Source organism: Dipodomys merriami, unplaced genomic scaffold (assembly GCF_024711535.1).
Source record: "Dipodomys merriami isolate MVZ:Mamm:240054 unplaced genomic scaffold, mDipMer1.0.p SCAF_36, whole genome shotgun sequence".
Taxonomy (NCBI): Eukaryota; Metazoa; Chordata; class Mammalia; order Rodentia; family Heteromyidae; genus Dipodomys; species Dipodomys merriami.
Window position 1 is genome coordinate 11,515,156 of NW_027205159.1, and position 25,669 is coordinate 11,540,824.

At 41.6% G+C, this 25,669-nt stretch overlaps 1 protein-coding gene across 1 annotated transcript; it reads right to left on the reverse strand.

Annotated features, from left to right (window-relative positions):
• Positions 1–13,566: 13,566 nt before the first annotated feature.
• LOC138804249 (elongin-A3 member D-like) lies at positions 13,567–15,591 on the reverse strand. Its single transcript, XM_069988447.1, has one exon. It carries the CDS (start codon positions 15,589–15,591, stop codon positions 13,567–13,569), a length of 2,025 nt encoding a protein of 674 aa, XP_069844548.1.
• Positions 15,592–25,669: the final 10,078 nt, after the last annotated feature.

The following is a 25,669-nucleotide window of genomic DNA, read 5'->3' on the forward strand; positions in this document are numbered from 1 at the left end:
TCTTATTGCTGTTTCTGTTTCATTGCTTGATATGGGCCTGTTAAGATGGTTTAACTCATCTTGGTTTAGTTTTGGCATGTCAATATTTGCTAGGAAAAGGTCCATTCTGCCAAGTTCTCAAACTTATTAGCATAAAGTTTTGAGAAGTATTCCCTTATAATGTTCTGAATCTTGGTTGTTTCTGTGGTGATGTTTCCATTCTCATCTCTAAGTTTATTTATTTGGGTGTGTTCTCATCTTTTTCTGATAAGATTTGCTAAAGGTCTGTCAATTTTGTTAATTTTTTCGAAGAACCAACTCTTTGTTTTGTTGATTCTTCCTATAGTTTTTTTTGGATTCTAATTCAATTAATTCTGATTTAATTTTAATTATTTCTTTCCGTCTACTGGATTGGGGTTTATCTTGCTGCTCTTTTTCAATGAGGTTCAGATGTCTCATTAAATTGTTGGTTTCAGATCTCTCCAATTTGTTGATGTAAGAACTCAGAGCTATAAACTTGCCCCTGAGTACTGCCTTTGCTCTGTCCCAGAGGAGTTGGCAATTTGTGTGCTCATTTTTTTTGAATATCATGAATATTTGAATTTCCTTTCTAATCTCTTCCATGACCCACTCATGATTCAGCAGTGTGCTGGTCAGCCTCCATGTGTTACAGGACTTTCTGGGGTGGCTTTTGTTATTGAGTTCTAATTTTATTCCCTTGTGGCCTGAGAGAATGCAAGGTATAACTTCATTGTTTCTGAATTTGGACAAGTTTGTTTTGTAGCCTAAAATGTGGTCTATTTTAGAAAATGTTCCATGTGCTGCTGAGAAAAACGTGTATTCTGATGTTGCTGGGTGAAATATTCAGTAGATGTCTGTTAAATCTAGTTGATCTATGCAGTTGTTTAGATCTGTGGTTTCTCTGTTGAGTTTTTGCCGAGTTGATCTATCTAGTGGAGAGAGTGGTGTGTTAAAATCCCCAACAATTAATGTCTTTGGATCTATGTGGGATTTGAGGGAAAGTAGTGTTTCTTGGATAAATTTGGGTGCTCTGTTTTTTGGCGAATAGATATTTAGAATTGTAATATCCTCCTGAAGGAACTATCCCTTACTTAGTATGTAGCAACCATCTTTACCTCTTCTCATGAATTTTAATTTGAAGTCTAATTTTATCTGATATTAGGATTGCAACTCCCACCTGTTTATGGGGGCCATTTGCTTGGTAGATTTTGTTCCAGCCTTTAACATTGAAAATGTGTTTGTTTTTATGGGCAAGATGTGATTCCTGAAGGCCACAGATAGACGGATGTTGCTTTTTAATGCAACTAGACAGTCTATGTTGCTTAATTGGAGAGTTAAGTCCGTTAATGTTAAGAGATATGACTGAGAGGTATTTGGGAGGTCCTGCCATTTGATCCACCTTCTTTGGGGCTGCAGCTACTGGGTTCTTCCTATGGTTCTTGGATTCTCCCGTTCATGCCCTTCCTGTAGTTCCCTTTGAGTGTTCTTAGCCTACTCACACCATTCCTGCCTTTCTCTTTGAGTGATCTCAAGCTGCTCATGCAATTCATGTATTGTTTTTGAGTAGCTTCCTCACACTTATGATACTCCTGTATTAACCTTTGGTTTGCCTCCTCTCTCTCCCTATCATGCTCATACAGAGTCCTTTGTCGGTTTTCAATCTTTTCATTTACCATGTTTGCCAGCCATGTTTGTAGAGCTATTTGGGATCTCTCCTCTGGATTATTCATTATCTGTTCTGTCCCCTGATTATCATGAGTGGGAGATCAGATACCAGGACTTGCCATTTTTCTTGTGTTTTTTCGGCTTACTCTGCCCATTCAGGATGAAAGTAACACCAGTGTTATGCAGGCACACTATCTTAAGGCAAGCATCAAAGTCTGTAGTTGCAGTCAAAAGTCTGCAGATACTATCTATTTCAACAGATATATCTATTCAACATCAAACAACTATATATTAATGGGCTACGAACCGCAAAGAAGAATTTGGCAAACTAGAAATTATTAGGTTTAGGGAGTAAAAATAGGAATAGAGGGATTTGGGAAGGCACAGGGAGAGTTAACTGAGTCCTAATCTCAAAGCAGGAAATAGGTTGGATAGAATGAAAGTAGAGAAAGAGAAAAAAAGAGGAATGAGAAAGAGAAAAAAAGAGAGAAAAAAATAGAAAAGGAAAAATTATAAAATAAAAAGTGCAATGCTTAAAAATTATGCAAATTAAAAACGAAGTATTCAGAGAAGAACATGGATATAATGAGAGAAGGAGAGGTATATAAAGGAGACGTGAAAAACTTAAAAATAAAAATACTTGAAATATTATATATGTATATAGGAGGTAGTACTGCTATTAAGGAATTTAAGTCTAAGAGGTTTTGAATTGAGTAATAAATATCTGGATTAAGTGTGTATACAATGGGGGATAAGGTCTTATAATCGACTACAGGTATATCTGAGGATGTGCAAAACAGCAATTAAGTCACACAAAGAAGAAAGAAAGAGAAGAAAAGGTGAAAAGAATGAGAAAGAAAGAAAAAAAAGATCAAAAGTTCAGTAGAGCTAAACAAAAAAACAAAAAAAAATTTAAAAGAAAGAAAAATGCACACACACATATACCCCTAAAATAAAAATTATAAGCGGAAGAAAAAAAAGTTACTAGAAAACATTTTTTTTTAAAAGGTAAACATTAAAAATTAAAAATAAGTTTTAGAAAAAAAAATTATACAAGGTACCAAAAAAAAATTTCCTTGATTTTTTTTTTTGGGAGGGGTGGGAAGATCCTGTATCTCCCTTATGTCCTTAACCAGCCTCTTATTGGAGTCTCTAATCTGCTTGTGGTGTTTGATTTTCCTGTGGCTTGGTTGATTTCTTATGTAAGTTTGTTTGAGCAGGGAAAATAATGCTCTGCTTTACCCAGGATTTTGTGATCCTCCTCCTAGGCTAGTTCAATGGGAGGGAGGTCTGCTTTGACTATCACAAAAGATGGAAATGTCTGTTTCCTCAAGTTTGGAGATGCTGTGACTAGGCTAGGTTCTGGGTAGAGTTGAGGTCTTTCGGCAAACAGTAGCTTTTCCCAGGGGGCTAGCTTGTGAGAAACTCAGAGCCCAGCCTGGAGCCATTCTCAGGATTTATGTTTATGGAATTTCAATTGATTGTCCAGGCTGCTAAAGGGAGGGGCAGCCTCTGGCTCTGTTTACCCAGTGAAGAAAGCCACTCCTGGGGCTCGTGGCCCATTTTTCTCCAGGTGGAACTGAGTCTGGCAGGTCAGGTTAGGTTCTTGTGACATGCTAAATGACTCTAGTTTCCTTCCAAGGCCTGAATTGGAGCTAGCAGCTCAGCCCGGCTTGGGCCTTTGTCAGTATCAAAGATGGAGATCTCCTATAGTGGGGGGGAGGGGAGGAGTGGCCTTCCCTCCTCTGCTCCCTGAGAAGGAGTGAGGACGGCAGGTCTACTCATGTCGAGTCTTGGTTCCTGGGTCGTCTCTGGTCTGCGAACTGCAGGATGAAGATGTCTGCTCTTTGTAGGTTCTTGCTGGTGTTGAGTAGAATCTACTCGATGGCTGCATCTGACTCCTTCCTCCCGGACTCTCTGTGTTGCAAGTATGGCGGCTAAGGCTGCCACTGATGCAGCAGCAGCCACAGCTGCTGGCAAGTGCTCAGGTCTGTCTCCTTTCCTGGATTTTCCCTCTCTGGCCTAAGTCTCTGTACTCTGATGGCACACTTGGTGTGATTCTCTGGCTTAGGACTGTTCACTGGAACACTAAAACTGCTTTCTATGCAAGAGCTTGTTTAGCCTCCAGCTTCTCCTCAGCCATCTTCCAGCTGACTCCTCACAGTTCCTCTTTCTCTGCATCCCCTCCAGCATTTGCTGTTGGCAGACTTGAGGATGTGGGCCATTCTGATTGGGGAAAGGTGGTATCTCAGGGTTGTCTTTATTTGCATTTCCTTTACAACCAAGGATGGTGAACATTTCCTCATGTGTTTCTTTGCCATTTTTAATCTCTTCTTCTGAGAAGTCTCTCTTTACTTCCCTTGCCCATTTAGAAATTGGGTTATTAGGTTTGGGAAGGATTAGTTTCTTGAGTCCCCTGTATATACTGGATATTAACCCAATGTCTAATATATTTCTGGCAAATATTTTTTCCCAGTTAGTTGCTTGTCTTTCTAGCTTGGTTGCTATAACTTTAGATGTGCAGAAACTTTTCAGTTTAAGGTAGTCCCATTTGTCCAGTGTCTGTCCAATTTGTTGTGACCCTGGGACTCTGTTCAGGAAGTTCCTGCCTGTGCCTATAAATTCAAGAGTCTCTCCTACTCTGTCCTGCAGTAGTTTCAGAGATTCAGGTTTGTTGTTAAGGTCTTTAATCCATTTTGAGTTGATGTTGGTGCATGGTGATAGGCTGGGGTCCACTTTTAGTTTTCTGCATGTAGCTTCCCAGTTTTCCCAGCACCAGTAGTCGAGGAAGCTGTTTCTTTCACTGTATGTCTTTGGTTACTTTGTCAAATAGGAGCTGACTGTAGATGTGTGGTTTTATTTCTGGATCTTGTATTCTATTCCATTGTTCTTCAGGTCTGTTTTTGTGCCAGTACCATGCTGTCTTTGTTAGTATGGCTCTATAGTAGAGTTTGAAGTCTGGTATGGAGATCCCTCCAATCTTGACTTTTTTGCCTAGAATTGTTTTGAACATTCTAAGTCTTTTGCTGTTCCATATGAATTTTTGGAGAGTTTTCTGTATTTCAGAAATGTACATCATTGGGTTTCTAATAGGAATTGCATTGAATTTGTGTATCAATTTTGGCATTCTATCCATTTTCATTATGTTAATTCTGCTATCTAAGAGCATGGAAGATCTTTCCATTTCTTTTTTTTTTCAGGCAGGAGAATAAGTTTATTTACCTAACTGCTGCCCCCCCCCATCCCATACATGGTGGAGAAGCATGGCTGAAAAGGAGGGGGGCTTGACCCACCTCTGGGCCAGGACTTATCTAGGCCAGGGACAGGCAGAGGTGTGGCCAGGTAGGGGGAAATGTATGCCACACTGGATCTGGATGTGACCTCAGAGCCTGGGACCCTCCTAAGGTCAGATGGGAAGCATGTGACCAGAGGTGGTCCAGGATGTGTCCTAGCAGGAGGAGGTGACTGCTTCCAGGTCTGCCAGTTACCTAGGTAACAGATACTGGGCAGAAACTTTCAAGAGGGAGGGAGGTGTCCCTGTTCAGATCTTACATTCCAGCCTTTCATAATTATGAAAATGGGCAAAGATTCTCTCTGGCTACTTCCTGCTGGCAAGGGGCATTGGCAGTAGGGGTATAAGGATAAGATGCGGTCCCCTCTGGGAGAAGGCAGCAGGCAACAGCTGTCATTTGGTAGGTGTGATTCCTTAGATGAAGTCTGGAGGAGGAAAATTTCTTGGATGAAGTCTTCAGGATCTCATGAGGGTGACAGGTGCAATGAAGAGGTAGTCAGGATGGTCTAGGCCAGAGTGAGTCCTGTCTTCCAGGCTGGAAGAGATGAACTGGATCTGGACTGAAGGTAGACTGGCTGCCACTGAACTACAATTCCAAACTGAACAATTTCTCCCATGATGGCAAGATGGTGCATCCACCACATGGTCAATGCTAGGAGAGCAGAGTAGAAAAGTGGTGTGGATGTGGATGTGAAGGCCAGCCATGGTGTTGGTGAAAAGTCTTGCGTGGTGTCTCCAGGCAGTTTGGTTCACAGAAAAGGGGTGGTTAGGAAATTCTAACATTTCCAACTATAAAACCCCATCCCAGTCACGGCACCATACATAAGACATACTAAATAGGTAGGTTTCATTAGGAAGCTGATGAAGAGTACACCACAAGCTATTCAGGCAGAAGTTCATTTCCCGAATTGCTGCCCAGCCATACATGGTGGAAAGGCATGGCTGTAAAGGAAGTGTGTGTGTGTGTGGGGGGCGGTCTTTCCATTTCTTAGTGTCCTCTATAATTTCTTTCTTTAAGTTTTTATAGTTTTCATTAAATACTTCTTTTACATCTTTGGTTAGGTTAAATCCTAAATATTTTGGGGGGAGTGTTATTGGGAACAGAATTGCTTCTTTATTTCCTTCTCTGCTTGTACATTGTCGGTGTACAGGAAGGCAACGGATTTTTGTGGGTTGTTTTTGTATTCTGCTACTTTGCTGAAGTGGTTTATAATTTCTAAGAGTTTAGGGATGGAGTTTTTGTGATTATGAAAGTAGATTATCATCTCATCTGCAAAAAGGGATAGGATAACTTCTTCCTTCCCTATGCGGATCCCTTTAATGTCTTTTTCTTACCTTATTGCCCAGGCTAAGGGTTCCAGGACTATACTGAAGAGGAATGGAGACAGTGGGCATCCTTGCATTGTTCCTGATTTTAGGAGAATTGGTTTATTTTTTTCCCCATTAAGTATAATATTCAACCAACAGTTTTTTAAACCAAAAAAACTTTTTAATGAAACTAGGCAGAAAAAGAGTTCTTCAATTTTTTTTGAGGGGGGGAAATCTTGTCCCCTGTGTCTGTAACCAGTCTCTTGGTGGCGTCTTTGTTTTGCTTGTGGTGTTTGGTTTTCCTGTGGTTTGGTTAGTTTCTTAAATCAGCTTGTTTCAACAGGCAAAATGAAGCTCTGCCTTACCTGGGTCTTCACGACAATCCTCTCAGGCTGGTTCAGTAGGAGTGTGATCTACTTTGACTATCACAAAAGAGGGATTTAGCTGTTTTTTCCAGCTTAGAGTTGCTGTGCGGGAGCTAGGTTGTAGGCAGTGCTGTGTAAAGTCAGCAATCAGTAGCTTTCTCCCGGATGGACTATCTCCTGAGAGAGTCAAGCAGGCCAGGCTGGAGCTATTCTCAGGATTTACGTGTAACACGTTTCTAATTGTTTTACTTTTACCCTCCAGCAGCTGGAGTTGCTGCCTATGCTGCATGGGTAGGTTAGCCTTTGGGTCTGTTTACCCACTTAGGACAGTCTGCCCTGCCCAGGTGGAGCTCCCTCTGCTTGGGAAGGACAACTTTCCCCAGGGGTGGAGCTGAGCCCCACAGATTAGTTTCCTATGACCTGTTGAATGGCTCCTTTTTCTAAGGCCTGAGTTAGATGTTAGCTGTTCTGGCCTGATCTTTCTCAATATCAAAGATGGAGTTCTTCTCCAGGGATGAGGGATGAGCTACCATTCCACTGCTGCTCTATGAGAAAGAGTGAGGATATCTTGAGAGTACTAGCACCTTTCCCTTGGTTTCTGGGCCACCTACGGTATGTGACTATCTATGGTCAGCAGGATGCAGATTTTCACTCTTTGTCAGTTCTTGCTTGTGGTGATAGAATCTGCTTTTACACGGCCTCTGGTGCCTTTGTCTTGGACTCCTTCTGTAGATGTGGTGGCCATGATAGCAGCTGCTGCTGCCACCGCCACAGACCCTAGAGTTTTTGAATCTGTCTCTGGAACCAAGCTGACTGAAATTTTCCTCTCTGGCCAAACTCTTTGTACTATGATGGCATACTTGGTGTGACTCTAGCCTTAGATTTGCCACTGGAACAGTAAAACTGGTTTCTACCTGAGAGCTTATTTAGCCCCCATGTTCTCCTCTGCCATCTTCCTCTAGACTCTCTTCTTTTACATCTTAACCTGCAGCAACTTTTTCAAAAGTTAATGCAAAGAATGGAAATAATAATAGAGAGAACATCTGAAGAGACAATTCTAAAAATGATAAAATACGACAACATCTACAAAGCAGCATGATTTTATCATTTAACATATATTCCATATATTGCAAGAAATGTCCTTGAAGGTAAACTTCTTGACCCTAGGAAAAATATTGGCAACAAATAAAATGCATGTACATAAGGTGTGACTGAAGAATCATCTCACTTTCACTCTCTCTTTCTCTCTGATCATACACACACACACCTGTACACACACACATGCACATATACACACATACATAGACACACACACACACAATGGATTTTTTTTCCACTGTAAAAGAAGGATGCTTTCTGTGAACGGATGATACAAGTATATATATTGTTAATAAATTGAAGAATTATTTGGAATATATTTCATATAAAGAAGAAAAACGATTTGATATTCTAATATAAGCGGGAAAAAAACCTAAACTACAATCATACAGCAAGTGAGTGAGATACCCAGTACCTGTGAAACCCAGCAATGTGGCAGAAGGCTTAGAGATGTGATTTTTCCTGGAGCATGACTTCCTTCATTTTGTTAATTCTCACTTGGTGTGCAATATCAACCTTACACATATAAAAAAGGAATAGCTTATGAGAAAAATAAAGGAAGGTGAAATTATGAATCTTTAAGAGGAAAAGGAAAATGTGAAAGTCTGAGAGAATCCACTCTCCTGAATGATTAGTTAGCCATACAGTCAGGTCAGTAGATAATGTATTAAAAATAATATACAAATATAATTCTTGAATATCCAGGTGAACATAATTTGATATATTGAAGTTTAGAATTTTATTTCTCAAGTAATGAATTAAAATTATAAATTAAAGAAGCACCAATCATACAAATTTCATCTACAAGACCCCAGCTCTATGTTACCAGAAATGTGATTGAGGAAAAAGAGCTGAGACATTAAATAGTACATCATAAGTACACTGAAGAATTCCTAAAACATTTTGTATTCTTTCCTTTTTTGGAACCAGGAAGCAAAATAGTATGTCAAGCACCATTGTCATCTTCATACATAGTGCTCATCTCATGACAAAAGAAAGGGTTTTCTTTTTATTCAAATAAGCTCATGAAAGTCCAGATTTAGGAAATCAATGGTTTAGAGAAGATAACAGGGCATCTCCTTCTTCTATGACCACCAAGCAGGTGTTTCCCAGATCCCAGGAAATTAACAATTGAAGAAGGTGAGATCCAACTGGAACTGAGAATTTGAAGACAAGTTTTCTCTTTGACTATCATTTATTTCTGCCCAATATGTCCCAACAGTGACCAGGGAAGACATTAGCCAGAAAAAGAGATACTGCCTGTTAAAGCTTTAAAGCTTTTGTCTCTGTGAAAACTTTAGTTTCTGTGAAATCAAATGGTTTATTGAGTCATGACACATAACAAAAGAAAAACATCATGTCCTAGGATAAGTTCCTATATCCAACAGTGAAAATACTGAATAGAAGTAGGACCATTTTTCTCTGGATCTAAACACCAAGAGCATTTTTGGCAGCCTTCAAGAAAAGTTCTTGCAATAATTCTATATTAGCTAGAAATGAGACAAGTTAGATTGTACATACTGCGATCAAGTGTGGCTGTTTGTAAACAATGTATTTGGTGTTTAGGGATTGATTGGGGTTAGCAGTCTATAAATTCATTGTTACTAAAGATTTTAATTTATGTGTGAGTGGCTACTCAGGTTTTAGTATTTCAATTAACTTTCAGAAAGCTTTTGTCAAACTTTCATTCTTTGGGCCTTTAACTTTTAAGTGATTAACTTCCCTTATCTCTCCCTTCCCCTTCTTCCAGCTTTCAAAATTTAGGATGATTGTTTTTATCATGCCTCATAAACAAAGAATAAAAAAAAAGTATAGCACAATAAAGACTAACTGAATCTCTAGAGCCCCAAGTCCAGTGACATTGAAGTCTCTCCAGTGAAACCTAGGGAGCATTGGCATCGAGGATTTCCAGGAATGGTGGTGGAGTTCCAGTTCAAAGTCACTAACATCTAACTGAAGACTACATCTCACTAACTCCTTCAGCCATAGTCCTAGATTATTCAGAATAAAAATATTCAAGAATACTATGTCTAGATAACTAATGACATCCATAGAAGATGATTGAAGAATTATATCCATCTAATCTATATTGTGTCCTTCCAATGCTGTTACAACGAGGAAGGAAGTTTTCAGTTTGCTTTGTCCCATTTAACCACAAGAAAGGACACATTTTCCCAAGGATTGCTCATGTGTTTGGAATGTTTGCTTATGTATCAAAATGATTTTGGTGGTTTACACTATCACCCATCTTTTTGTTGTTATTTCTTTCTCTCAAAAGAGTTTCTATGGTGTTGTGTTTCCAAAGTTTGGTCCCCTGAATTCACAAAGCTAATTCACAAAAAAATGACAGCAGTATATTGAAGAAAAAGAAAATAAGGCTTATTATTTATCACATGTCAAATGCGAAGAATAGTGAAGATGTGAAATCAAAGCTCTATCATCCTACTAATCAGAGAAAAGGTCCCAGTTTTAAGAGGCTGCTCAAGGGGTCTGATCCAGGCTACATGAAAGATGGCCATCCCAAGACTAAATGGTGGCAAAATTAGTTCTTATCTTTTGTTTTACTGTTGTCTCATCTCTTTAGTTCTGTGTTTCTCTGACAGAGATTTAATAACTTTCTGGGTTGGAGAGATGAGAGGTGACTGTCTGTTTGGGTTGAAAGTATGTTAAAGTTGCATTCTCCATCATGGGCATGTGAGAGAGAAAGGGGAAACAAATGCAAGTTTGAATTTTTAAACATACAAATTTGTCGAGTAATACAAACTGCCTAGGAAGAATACAGAGGAGGGAAAGGACAGGTAGAGGAGGAGTAAGGCAAAAATTTACATTGATGTAAAAATCAGTTTGGGAAATTCTAGAACCCAATGGAACAGTGCACTAAATAGATATGTTATGACTTGATTATGGCAGAAGAATCAATGAATATGTAACAATATAATTTTAGTAAAAAATCAATGAAAAATGAACAGACAATTCCTCAGAGAATTATAGGTTAATTTAATGATTACTATGGTAAGATTGTACATAAAAAACTATAAAGGAAAAGATAAAAATAAGCTAAAATATTTGAAAAATAACTCTTAAAATGAGATTTATTTTTGCATTAAAGAGTTCTACTGAATCACAATCAGGTAACCACAGATAAAAAGCTGTTATACAGGAGAAGAGAATCTTGAAAAAAATTATGCCTATTTGCACAGGAAAATTCAATAACATCCTGGATTAATTTTATCATTAACAATTGAGGTTAGCATATAGTAGAATGGCTTATGTGACAATCAATAGAAAAGAAAAGCCAACCAAGAATACTGTATTCATGACCCCATACCTTAAAATTGAAAGCAAAATAATAACATTGTTTTTCTAACGGCAAATGAAGAGAAATTGGTATGTGTAGACATACTCTGGCAGAACAAGAAGCCTTTCAGAACCAAAGGAAGTGATAGGAAGGGCGCAGAACCTATGAAGGGAAAAGACCTCAAAAGGATTTCAGAAACAAGAAGCTAAAACCACATAAAAGTTCTCTCTTCCACTTATGTGATGGTCAAGTCTAGGAAACAAACAAACTATAATGCCACATGTTGGGACTGTCTGTTATGGATTGGAGGAGGGGCCTTTGCGAAACTTGATACTGAATTCCATGGTTTGTCTGAATTGTAGATCTGTGCTAAACATTGTACATTTCTTATTTTTGCTCTATACATTACATGTAGTTTATACTAAGCAAAATAAAATGGCCAGACATAAATTTGTAAACAAATACCTGGAAAATAAATAAAAATGACTCAATATTTATGGAAATGCATCCTTATCAAGAAAACTGTAAAACATACCAGAAAGGGTTGAAGAATTAGGCAGCAGACAAGAGCAGGAGGAATCATGAAGGCATTCCCTTTCTAGAGAACACACATTAGATTTCTCTTGCTTTACTTGGTCCCAGGTAATGTCATTTGCTCACAGGAGAGGCCCCACCCTCCCGGTGTCTGTTTCCATCTCACCTGACAGTTTGTCTCTCACCATTGTACCACCAGGACATTTGTATATTGCTCCTTAGGGAGGAGCTCCCTTGCAAGTACAACATAAAAGCTCAGCTCTAAGCTTGCTTGGACTGACCAGCATTGCTTACTCTCAAAATGAGGTGCCCTGTTCAGCTCCTGGGGATGCTTATGCTCTGAGTATCAGGTAAAAACACAGTAGAGCTGAGGAAAGAGATGGGGAGGGGCTGAGCTCTGCTCCCCATGTGTCTTATGTCCACTCCTGCATATTTGCCCTCTTGAATGGAAATATGTATCTTTGAGAGTGAGGAAGATTCCAGAAAGAGCAAAGCCCCATGAAGTTTTTACAAATTCTGCTGTGTGTGTGTGTGTGTGTGTGTGTGTGTGTGTGTGTTTGTGTGTGTGTGTGTTCATCATGTATTTAATGAACATTTTGTTGGATGAAACAAAAATTTAAAGAAAATATAGCCTGCAATAAGATAATTGTGAAAATGTCTCATGATACCTGTAATTAACCCTGTCAACTTTTCTAATTATATTAAGATCCAGTGGAGATGCTATATTGACTGAGACTCCACTCTCTCTGCCTGTCACCCTGGGAGAGCCAGTCTCCATCTCCTGTATGTCGAGTCAGAGTCTCTTATATAGTGATGGAAACACCTATTTGTTCTGGTTCCTACAGAAGCCAGGCCAGTCTCCACAAGCCCTAATCTATTTGGTTTCCAACCAATATTCTGGGGTCCCAGACAGATTCAGTGGCAGTGGGTCAGGCACAGATTTCACATTGAAAATCAGCAGGGTGGAGGCTGAGGATGTTGGTGTTTATTACTGCTTTCAACGTACACATGTTTCTCCTGATACAGCCTGATACACACTGATACAGCCCTGAACAAAAACCACCCTGCCTGGTGTAGCAGAACTGTCACGTGTAGCCTTTTTTAGGAGTTGCACAACAGGTTTTCTGAGTGAATGTGAGAGCAAGGAGCTAGAGAAGTCAGGATACTAAGTCACTGTTGTGGTCTCTGAACCAAGCATTTCTGATACCCTTTAGGATATTGCAGCAAAAGCCATGGAATTGCACAGGCAGCCATATGGCTCCTTTGGCTGATGGGATGATAATGCATCATATCATTTAATAAATACGCATTCTGATTCCATTTTCTTGTCTATCATTTGTCCACTCAATTTGAACACTACAAATTTTATAGGTAGGGCTGGGAAGGTGGCTCAGTGGTAGCGCGCTAGCCTTGAGCTGAAGAGCTGAGGGACAGCACCCAGGCCCAGAGTTCAGGCCCCACGACCGGACCCAAAAAACAAAAAAAAAAAAACAAATTTTATAGGTAATATTTAAAAACTAGTGCTTTTCAAATAATTCTCATCTTTGACTGTGGTGCTGGGACTTACCAGCTCAGTATTAACCTAAGCTATATTGTGACTTCCAGCCCTTAAGGGAACATGTGCACACAGCATGTCCAGTTGTGGGAGATGAGAGAGGGCTGCAGGATCAGTGCTGTCCCCAGCAGGTCACCAGAGTCCTCTGCAGTGAGCAGGTCACTGCTTGTGCTCAAGGGCACAGACTGTGTCCTAAGCTTCATCATGCCTAGGCTAAGAGTAAGGGAAGGACAGCCCAGTGACCGTCCATTATACTTAGATTTTTTCAGTTTCAGAATTTAAAATGATAAGTTATACAATTAAATATTAGTTTACCAATCAATTAATTAATACCTAATTTACTACTTATAAACAATAGACATATAGCTTTTGCATTCATGCATTTATGAAGTGTTCCTTGATGTTCTCCAGTAGATTGAAGACTCGTTTCTTAGGACTCTGCTGACTCTCCTTATTTTTCCAGTCCCTCAGAAGCAGTGAGAATGGCCCTTGAGCTTCCTTCCAACACAGTCCTGGCCCGGGAGCTTTTTCCAGGGCCAGGAGGCTTTTCTGGAGGTTGGTTTAAGAGCTTTGCGCCCGTTGGCCTTGGCTCTTCTTGGCTTGTGCAGGCCCTCGCTGCCTGCACACGCTGCTCTTGGTCTTGGCGAAGCCGCAGGTACAGCTCTCGCCAGGACTCACCCTCTGCTGGTTTTTCATCCTTGAATGCTTTGCAACAGCGGATTTGCCACAGCCTGTCTGTGCCGCTGTGCGCCACTGTACTCGGGTGAGTGTTCCCTTGAGGCTGGTGCGGAGAAGGGGTAGAAGTCTGGGAAATGGGTGCTAGGAGAATGCAGGGCGGCCTGGGAGTGGCTGGAGTGCTCTGTTGCAGGAGCCCCCGGACATCCTGGGGGCACCAGGGAGTGAGGGAGTCGCGCTTTGGTCCAGAGTACAGTGGCATCTTCAGGGACTTTCTGACAAAAGGCAAGGCCATCGCTTCCTCTCCCTCTCTATGTCCCCCTTTGCCTTCTGCTCTCCTTCCCCCTTCCCTTTCATCTCCCTTCACCCCTTCCTCAACACCTCCTCCTTCCCCTTCCCTTTCTGCTTTTCCCACTTCCCAGGGCACAGAGGCTACCGGCCTAGATGAAGAGAAGGAGGACATCCTTTTCAGGTCAGGCAGCCGACCCGAAAAGGCCTGAAGCTCAGGGAAATTAGAGGTTTCAGTGCTGAGCTGCACCATTGGCACCCTGACTGCTTCTGTGGAATTGGCGGGATTGGCTGGATTGGCGGCAAATGTTGGCGCCAGCTGTCCCGCCTGGTTTTCCTGGACCTTGCTTGCCCTTGGGACTGAGCTGTGCACGGAATCCGAGGGTCTTCTGGGGCCGCTGGAGCCATTCCTTTTCAGGCCTCCTTGAGCCAAGGCAGCAGCACGAATCCTTCCCTTGGTCCTCTGTCTCCTCGGCAGAAGCTGGGTCTGGTTGAGGGCATCCTCGAAAGATTGTGGAGGTGCCCGGAATTCATGCTGTTGCTGGGATTCGCTCTTGTGATTGCGCCCAAGGAGCTTCACTGCCTGCGTCTCTGGCTTGCCAGAGGTCTGCTTGACCTTAGAGGGCAGGGGGCCTGAACCTCTCTTCCCCTCTTCAGAGGATCCGCACCCATCTTTTGGTCTGGCCCCAGCCTGTCCCTGGGGTTCCCAAGGGAGACCTTCTTTTGGGAGCCCTGGTGGATCTTGAGACTGCTGGACCGGACGGCATGCAATGCCAGGCATGTCCCGGATATCAGTAGGCCCAGAGTCCCGCGAGACTCCAGGGCTGTCCACAGCCCAACGATGAGACCTGCTGCTGCCCTCAGAGGACTCTGGATCCACTCGGGGACGCTTCTCCCTCCTGCTCCTGGGACAAGGGCTGGAAGACTGCTTGCCAGGTCCCTGGAACTCACACAGCTCCTCGGGCAGTGAGGGCTCTGGCCCAGAGTTGGGGCCCTCCCTCCTGGCTGCTGTTTCTTTTCCCCAAACCACACTTGACTCTTTCAACTTGCCATCTGCCACCCACCCTGACTCTGACAGCCCAAGATCCTCCTTCCTGGGCTCTTGAGCGCCATCCTGTTCAGAGACCTGCTGTAGAATCGCCGAAAGAAGCGCTGGGTTGCAGCCCAGGAGAGCCAAGGTCTCCCAGCGTGTGTCCAGCTCCTTTGCCATACTGCCCACCAGCGGGTGCTTCCTAAAACCCTTCACCATCTCTCTGACACCCGTGGCGCCAAGAATTTCTGCCGTGATGGGCAAGACGGAGAGCAGACTCAAGGATTTGCGGAGCTCCTCCGAATGTGTGCTGGAGGCCAGGTGCTCTTGGAGCAGCCGCACGGCTCCCCACACCCACTCGGCGGTCTGCGTCCCCATGCCACCCCTGGCCACGTCTACAGAGACGCGGGAACCACACACCTGGACTCCTCCATCCAAGGGTTCACTTGCCCTGCTCTGAGAGGACACATCCACATTTGACATCTTCAACAGGTCCTCCTACTCCCTCTCACCATCCTCCACCTCCCTCTGCCCCTCCCCCTGCTCAAGATCATACTTCCTGGGCTCTAGACCTCCATCCTGGTCAGGGACCTGGCCCAGAGCCTCTGATTTGTGGCTCAGAACAGCCAAGGTCTTCCAGTGTTTGTCCAGTTCCTTGGCCAAACCAGCCACTTGTGGGTGCTTCCTAAAAGTCTTCACTACCCTTCTGACACCCGTGGTGGCAAGGATTTCTGCCGTGATGGGAATGACTGAGAGCAGCCTTAGGGAATTAAGAAGCTCCTCAGTGTCTGTGCTGGAGGCTAGGCGCTCCTGGAGCTGCCGCACAACTCCGCACACAGACTCGGCATTCTGCATCCCGATGCCACCCCCGACCATCTCTACAGACATGCTGGACCCACTCACCTGTGTTCCTGGATCCTGTGGGTCACTCGCCCTTCTCTGAGAGAAGTCATGCACATGTGAGGACTTCAATATGTCCTCTGTCTCCTGCTCCCTTGTCTCCCTCCACTCCCCCTCTCCCAGATCATCCTTCCTGGGCTCTTGACCGCCATCCTGCTCAGGAACCTGGCTCAGAGCCTCTGATTCGCGCCTCAGCACAGGCAACGTCTTCCATTGCTTGGCCAGCTCCTTGGCCAAACTGCCCACCTGCTGATACTTCCTAAATCCCTTCACTGTCTCTCTCACACCGGTGGTGGCAAGGATTTCTGCCGTAATGGGCATGACTGACAGCAGCCTCAAGGATTTGTATAGCTCGTCGGCATCTGTGCTGGAGGCCAGGTGCTCCTGAATCTTCCTCACCGCTCTGCACTCCCACTGGGCTGCCTCCATCCTTCTGCCAACCCTGTCTATGTCTACAGAGATGCCCAGGCCACTCACCTGGCTTCCTGAATGCCGTGGGTCACTCACCGTGCTCTGGGCACTTTTCTTCCGGTCGATTGCTTTGAGGCACGTAGGCTTCCTCCTGGTCCTCTCTGCAGCCGAGTCCAGAGTGACCCTGCCCACCAGCTGCCTGCCTTATATAAACTCTTACTGCTCCACCTCTTCCCACAGTTCCTCCTGCAAGCCCCTCCCTGTCTCACGCCTGTCACACCCTTACATCCTAGCAGGGGGTCTCCCATGATGCACCTTGCCTGACCTTCCACAAGTCCCCTCCCTACATCTCCCAAGGCCAAGTGTTGGCTCTGCCCTTCTTGTCTGGAACTCCTGTATCAAGAGATCCCCCACTACTCCTCTGACCTGGGGACCAGGGGATGGTGCAACTGGCAACTTCCACTAACACTCCCTTTGTCTCCATCCTGTTTACAGGATCCTCTCTTTCTGGCCCCACCTTTAAAGATAACCCATAATCCTAGACATAGTTTTGTAGTTGCTTCACAAACTCCAGGGCTATTGTAGCCGATTTGACCTCAGTGTCCTTCATCACCTGATGTGCATTGGCACTTCCGGGATTGAATACTTGCTGAGGGAATCGCTGATCCCGCCTGCACCAATCCAACTAAAGGCAGTGGCCATTTGCCTGGTCAAGTTTAATAAATATAATAATGAATGAATAAATATGTATATATGTGTGTATGTGTGTATTTTAACCTATGTATATGTGCAAACATATATACATACATATATATACACAAACGTATATAGTTATATATAATGATTTATAGTTTATACATATATATACATATATATGCAAATCTGTACTGGCCAGTGTCTTTTCCCATTCTTTCCTTCCTCTTTTGTTGTTCCTTTTGAGGTTGTGGGCTGCTGGCTTGCTAAGGAACTGTTTTGTTTGCTTGCTTTGTTTCAGAGACAAGGTCACACTGGGAAGACCAAGTTGGACTGGTGCTTTGGGACCTGGTGATTTTGCTGCCTGTAGGCTGAGCACAGGTGTGGACCATCAACACTGAGCTCCTACCTCCTGTGGTTAGGGTGCGTTTTGATCTGAGCTTGTTACTTCTGTTATGGTAGGAAGCAGGTTGGGTAGATGGGAGAGAGTGCCTTGATCTCCTCCATCACCTGCTGTGTGTTGGCAGTTCCCAGGTTGGATAATTAGGGAATTGCTGCTCACGCTTGAAATAATCTAACTGAAGCCAGTGGGTATTGATCTTCTACAGATACATGTATATATAAGTGTATTTTCCCTTGTGTATATACATATATATATATGCATACATACATATACATATATGTACAAACATGTATGCAGAAACCTATACAAATGTACATATATTGCATGTATATGTGTGTGTGTGTGTGTGTGTGTGTGTGTGTGTGTTTGTACAGTTGAATGTCTTTTCCTAGCCTTTCCTTCCTCTTTCTTGGTTCTTTGTAGGCTTGTGAGACTTCTGGCTTGGGGGGAACTATTTTATTTGCTTGCTGGGTTTCAGTGACAGGGTCCCACTGGGAAGACCAGGTTAAACTTGAGCTTTGGAACCCAGTAAGTTGGCCTCCTGTAGACTGTCCCACAGGTGTGGACCTTAAACACTGATCTCCTAACCCTCCCTGCTGTTAGGGTGTGTTCTGATCTTAGCTTCTTCCTTCTTGTTAGTAGGAAGCAGCTTGGGTAGATAGGAGAGAGTTCATCAACTTCTTTCATCACCTGAGGTGAGTTTTCATTTCTCAGATTGGATAATTATTTAGGGAACTGCTGATCACTTCTGCACCAATCCAACTGAAGCCAGTGGCCATTTATCTTGTCCATATATATACACATATATATATATATGTATATGTGTGAGTATACATATATATCACTCTAAATGCAGATATATATATGTGTATATCTATCTATCTATCTATATCCCAAGCTTGAAATATGTTATCAAACAACATATAACAGGAAGGCTTTAGGATATTATTTTTAACTTTCTTGCTCTGAAATTACTCATTTTCCATCCTCCACATTTTTATTGTTAGAAAATTTCTTCAAAAATAATCATTCCCCATAGTTTATTTGTTCAAAATCCTTACTAAGAAGAGAAATCATATTCCAAATTAACCACTTCTTCTATTTCATTGTCTCTCTTTCTCTCTTTTCTAGTCTCTTTTCTAGAGTATTTTCTTTATTTGGGGGGGCAATTTCTCATTTTGTTTCTTTTTTTTTTAATTGTAAAAATACCATACAGGGGGGTTACAATTACATGGGCAAGGTAACGAGTACATTTCTTATCAAGCATTTTTGCCTCCTCCTGGGAGTATTTTCTTGAGGTTACATATATGGGCCACCATACTTGGCTTTCTGTAAGAGTTCTTATGTTTGCTGAAGAATGTAGTCAACATTATCAACAATTTAAGATCTAGAGGTCTCTCTGTCCTGAGAGTTTGAACATTAGTCTTGTCTTACTATTCATCCTAACTTGGTGTGTTCCTTAGGTTAATGTTTCAATGGTTATTGGATTCTTCCCAGATTCTAAAGGATGTCTGAAGGACAAAATCTTAACATGCTCTATCGCAACTTTTCTTCCAATAACTATGAACCCATCCTCTTACATACACAAAAATTCTTCAAACCTGCTTACCGACAAGGACAATTTGATTGCACCCAGAAGGTAAATAAGAGGATTTCAAGCAGCACGTGGGAACACACCACTTAAGGGAATGGAGAAGGACTGCTGTCCTCCAGGTTTTCCCATCCAAAGGGTGCCACTCTCAATCCAGAAAGAAAAAGAACACCTTCCTGCAGTCAGGAGAGAAAAGATTCACTCTCTGGCACACATTTCAGCTCTATAACACAAAGCTAATTTAAATATGTACCAAAAAGTCTCAGGGACTTCTGTATTTATCAGAACCCTTATTCTTTGTTGTCACATATAAGTTTAGTGTTTAATATAGGTCATATTTACCAGTAAATAATAGCCAAAACATCCTTTCATAATAAATTAGAAAGGTATTTAAATATTTATTGATTATACTCTATAGACAAATGAGAACGTTGGATATAGATGTATTATTTACTGACAAATAATAAAATGAATATCACTTACTGACTACCTGGCCTAAGAAATAACATTCTCAGTAACATTGAGGTCTGGATTTCTCCCTTTAAGAAAGCTTGTTCAGAATAATAGTATTAGCATCTTCTTTGTTTTTTCTTTGGGGTGACATAAATACAAATAACTGCATCTTGTAAGTTTATAAAAATGGGATTATACTTCCTAGATTTTTCAGTGGTTTATTGAACATCAACATTATCTTTCTTAGATTCACATGTATTATTGCATATGGCTGTAGTTCATTTTTGTTATTTAGAGCATTCCGTTTCTGTGAATGCAGGACAGTTTATTTCTCCTGGGATAGACCCTGAGATGTTTCCAGTATCTTCTGTTTCTGGATGATGGCTATTGTTTCCCTCTTCTAGAGATGATGAGCAAGGTGTTTCAGGCATGTATAGCCAGGAGAGGAGGTGTTGTCTGGCAGCCCAAGTACAAAAGGCACACCTCCCAATTTACCCGGCAGCCCTGGTTTCTTCCAAGGTCCTCAAGCCAATTTTCAGTTCTCACCAGAACTCTAGGAAAATATCCATCACTTCACAGACTTGCCAACCCTGAGTCCTGGCAGATTATGTATGTCTTCAAGTCCTCTGGGGTTTGAATTTCCTGATTACCAGTGAGATCATCTGTATTTAAAGTTTATTGAGCTTCATGTTTCCTTTGACCTTCACTTATACTTTTCTTTCAAATGCCCCACTGTGCCTTTGGGTGGACAGTTCTTTCCAAACTGGCTCATTAGAATTTTTTTATGCTCACGTAATTAATCTTTTCTTTTCTTTATTATTATTTTTATTGTGAAAATAACATATAGAGGGGTTACAATTACATGGGTAAGGTAATGAGTACATTTCTTATCAAGCATTGTTGCCTCCTCCTTTGTTTCCCCTTCCTCTATTCCTTCCCATTTTTCTCCCCCACCCATTGTTGCAATGGGTCCACATATATCCCTATTTAAATTGTTTGTTTTTTCCCTTCCCCTCCACAAATTATACTGACCTCAAATACAGTGAAAGCAGGGGTTATACTATGGGGGAGGGACATACAAAGCAACAAAGAAGTAATCTTATAAATGTGTTGGAAACAATCACATGAAAGAATAAAAAATTTGAATACACATCTTAGGGTTCATTTCCCTAACATCACCTTATCTGACCTTTTCTGCTTGACTCAGACATACACTAAATATTGCAAATAAGGGAAACCATGGGACCTATGTTTCTTTGGGCCTGGATTACTTCACTTAATATAATTTAGGAAAAGGAATCTTATCCTTTGCTATTCAGAACCTCCACCCTTTCAATCCCTTTGCTGATGCAATAAGGGTGATGACCTGCTTCCTGCTCTCCCAGGATTATATCTAAGTGTTTTTTTTCTTGCTTGCTTGCTATTGTTTCTAATATATTTATAAATTACCACGTGTTTGTTTTTTTGTTTTTGCTTTGTATGTCCCTCCTCCATAGTATAACCCCTGTTTGCACTATATGTGGTGTTGGTACAATTTGGGAAGCAGAAGGGGGAAAAACAAATTGTTTAAGTAGGGATACAGGTAGACACATTGCACAATGAGATGTACAAGATGCTATTGGGGGGAGGAGTGTAGTTGAGGAGGTGAGAGGGAAAGGATGGGAGGGGAAAAAGAGAGGAGGAGGCAACAATGCTTGATAAGAAATGGACTCATTACCTTGATCATGTAATTGTAATCCCTCTGTACAGTATTTTTACAATAAAAACTTATTTAAAAAAAGAAAAGAGAGAATTCAATAGAGAAGTGGCAGGAAGACCCTTACTACTGTCCAAGGGATCACTGAGATTATGATAAAAAGAAACTAGTGAAGGTGTTTAAGAAGAAATTTGCCTGCAATGGTACTGTAATTAAGCATCCAGAATATGGAGAAGTAATTCAGCTACAGGATGACCAGTGCAAGAACATATGCCAGTTCCTGGTGGAGCTTGTACAGGCTAAGGACAATCAGTTGAAGGTTCATGTATTTTAAGTGCTTATGGCTCACTAAAGCTTAAGTGAGGATTTCTTTGCAATGAGTAGAATTTCCCTCCTTTCCCTTGTCACAAGTTTACAAACCTCACAGCTTGCATAATGTAACCATTTGGGGTCCTCTTTTAACTTGGACTAGTATAACTCCTTCATGCAATAAACTGAAAAGAGCCATTCTTTCTAGTCTTGAAGTCCCTTATTTAAACTGAGGTCAAGCAGCAGGTACCTGGCAGTGTCCAGCGTGCAACAAAGCAATAATGTGAAGTTTCAGTTAAGCCCAGAGCCCCAGGATCACAGGTGGCTATGTCTGGCCAGACGCTCCCTCTGCAGTTTTCCCTGCCCTAAGAGAATGCTGCTATTTGAACTACCCATGGTACTCCAGAGAGAATGGGTAAGTCATCAAGCAACAGCAGCTGTGCCACTAGGGGGAGCCTTGAGCTGGCCACACATGGGCTAAGTAGGGGGGTCCAAAAAAGAAGGATATGAGACCAGCCTAATAACAATTAAACTTTTGACAAGGGAACAAACATCAGAGTCATCTGTCATGTAGCTAGCTGTAGAGTTTGCAACTTAAGTAACAGCTACTCAGTGCCTTGTGAAGTAATGGACTGGTTTTTGGTTTACTTCTCCCAGTTTTAATGTTATATCATTTATTTATAATTAAATGAAAAAGAATCAATCTTTTTTTCTCATTATCAGGGAGGAACCTGTATAGAGGCAAATTTGACACATGGTATCCTTAAGTCTCTATTTGGTCACTGAGATCTGACACTCTACAGTTGGCCCAGCCCCTGCTGATTTGCATCTTCCCCAGAGCATGGCCCAAGGACTTGATAAGCTGCTTACACACTGTTCAGCAGAATGTTCCAGTCAGCACACAGCATGAACATGAGGAACCCTGCTCAACTCCTGGGGCTTCTGATGCTCTGGCTCCCAGGTAAGGATGGACAATGCTAAGCATGTGTTGGCTCTTCTTGGAAAGCATAATTTACTAAATGGCTAATGGTTTTTATGTTTCCATTGTCAGGTGCCAAATGTGATGTTCGGTTGACCCAGTTACCATCCATGTCTGCATCTCCTGGAGAGAGAGTCTCTATCACTTGCAGGGCCAATCAGGGCATTGGAAGTAATTTACATTGGTACCAGCAGAAACCAGGGAATGCTTCTAAGCTCCTGGTTTATTTTGCCACTAGTTTGCAATCTGGGACCCCATCCAGGTTCAGTGGCAGTGGATGAAATGTCTCCTTTTTGTTGCTCTATTTATATATTACCATACATTATAGTATATTATATAATACTGCAATATAGGTACTATTAGTGCTGTGTTCCTCAGATATTTCAATAAATAAACTAAAATGTATTCTATTTGTTAATATATCTTGTAGATGTTTTTCTTATTTCTGCTCAATTGTTTTTATAAAGATTCATAGTTAATCAACTGGTTTTTAACAAAAATACAGTAAAGCAAACCACCCCAAAACTTTTTTTTGGTTGTTCTTTAGGAATGAACACTGGGTCTAGGTGTTGTCCCTAAGATCTTCAGCTCAAGGCTAGTGCTCTACATTTGAATCATGGTGCCACTTCCAGTTTTGTGGTGGTTTCTTGGAGCTAAGAATCTCATGGACTTTCCTGCCCTGGCTGGCTTTGAATCGTGATCCTCAGATTTCATCTCCCTTAGTAGCTAAAATTACAGATGTGAGCCACCGGCACACAGTTACCCTAAACATTTTTGGCATACAACCCCAAGCACTTAAATTCATCAGCTACTCATGCATTTTTGTTGGTCTTAGGGCTTGAACTCAGTGCCTGAACACTGCCCCTAAGCTATTTTGTTCAAGGCTAGGTCTCTAACACTTTGAGTCACAGTTTCACTTCTGGTTTTCCAGTGATTATAGCTGGAGATAGAGTCTCATAGACTTTCCTGCCCAATTTGGTTTTGAACTGAGAGCCTCAGATATCAGGTTCCTGAGTAGCTAGGATTTTAAATGAACAGCTGGGAGCTGGTGGCTCACAGTGGTGCCCAGTTAATTATAGGCGGCATATTCATTCTCTATGGATCACATATTTTAAAAACATGTACAAATATTTATTACTGCACATATATGTATATATATATATATATAAATATTCAGAGAAAATATATCATGTGCAGATACACATTCACACACACACACACACACACGCGCGCACACACACACACACACACACACACACACACACACACACACACACACACACACACATTATGAGGGATCTGATGAAAGGTAGTCTAGTTTTTCCAGAGCCTTTTCTAGAGAAAGATATGTAAGAATGCAGAACATGGAGACTTTTGAGTAAACATATATACACTGCTAAATAGTCTTCCTACACTTATCATTTTCATGAAAGGTTTAAGGAAACCGAAGTAATTTTGATGACTTCTCAGGTGGTTCTTCTGCATTGTCACATTGGTTGGATTACTTGTAGGTTAAGTACACTGCTGAACCTGTCTGTGAAAGCTTCTCTAGAGACAATTGACTAAGAGAGAAAGATGAACACCATTGCCCACAGCCCCTTCCAATAGGCTGGGGTCTCTTCTGCAAGAAAAGGGGAGGGAGGAAGAGGTAGAATATCCACTCTTATTCTTGGGGGTCATGATATGAACTCCACTACACTGTGCTTACATGGCAGACTACAACTTCTAATGAAAGATTGAAGTAAAGATTCCTGCCCCTCAAGTTGCTTTTAGTAAGATCTTAGTCACAGCAATGGAAAGTTAACCTATCGTTATAACATATTCTAGCTTACTTTAACTATGATAGAAGATGGGTGCTAAACTGAGAGCATTTGGACTCACTATCACTTAGTTGAAAGGGACAGCTCTTATTTGTAGTGGAAACTTTGTTAACTTGGTAGGCAACAATATGTAGAGGTAGATTTTTAAGAGACTGTTAAAATGGGCAAAAAATAAGTATCAGTAAAGAAAAATAAGCTGAAGGTGTAGAAAAACTTCTTGCATTCATAGATTTAACCTTCGGAGGGTGAGATGTGGATATAAAGAGCACAGGACAGCTGCTGGACAGCAGATGGGTGGTGAACACTTGGTGTCTGTGTACAGTGTTTCTGGAGCAGGATGATAGGGGCAGTTCTTCTCTGCAGGAGGCAAGTGAGTACAGAGCCTCAGACAGCTGGGGTTCTCCCTACAGCTCCACTCTTATTGTGGTTTTCAGAACCTTTGATTTATGAATTCAATAGTTTGTGTCAAAAATATACTTCATAAGTCCATTGGTGCTGAAGGTACTTGACATCTATAACTAAGAACAGTGAACAACCCACATGAAGAGCAACAGGTTCTTTTTGTGGAATTATCATACTTTCCCAGCACGCTGACTTCAGGAAGCCAACACAAGCAACCTTGTAAGACATCATGACTCAAGTCAGACAAGCACAGGGGAGCCACTGGTTCTCCACACATGCACCTGTTGTGCAACAAAGAGAGTTAGATTTTCCTTTATCACTTCAGCTCTCCACATGCAGTTGTTATTCATATTTGGTAGAATCCCAGGGGTGACTTAAAGAGATTCTGGGATCTCTGTGCAGATTTATATCTCATTTTTCTGTCTTCAACTTTGTGGACTTCCTAACTCTATTCTTCTACTTCCTACTGGCAAATCACAGACATACTCTCTTTCTCTCTGTCTCTCTCTTTCTTTCTCTCTATCTTTCTCTCCATTCCCTCTCTTTCTCTCTTACAAACACACATACTAGTGGAAAAAAGTGGAATTATATCTCACTAAACATTTCTCATGTTAAACAAAGCAATATCCATTCAGTTTGAAGCCACAAATCTCTATAATGCAATACCAGAGACTAAATCTTTGAGTATAAAATCACTGAGGAAGAAGAGGACTACCTAAAATACAGACAGAAGATACAGACTCCAATAGGAATAGAATATTCTTAATAAACTGTGAACAAACCAAATAGGAAAAATAATGAAAGCTGCTGCCATGATGGCAGATATATCTTGCTTAAAACATCTTCATTTTCCTAATTATTACTACCAGAAAAAATAAGATAGGTTAGAATATAACTCCTGATG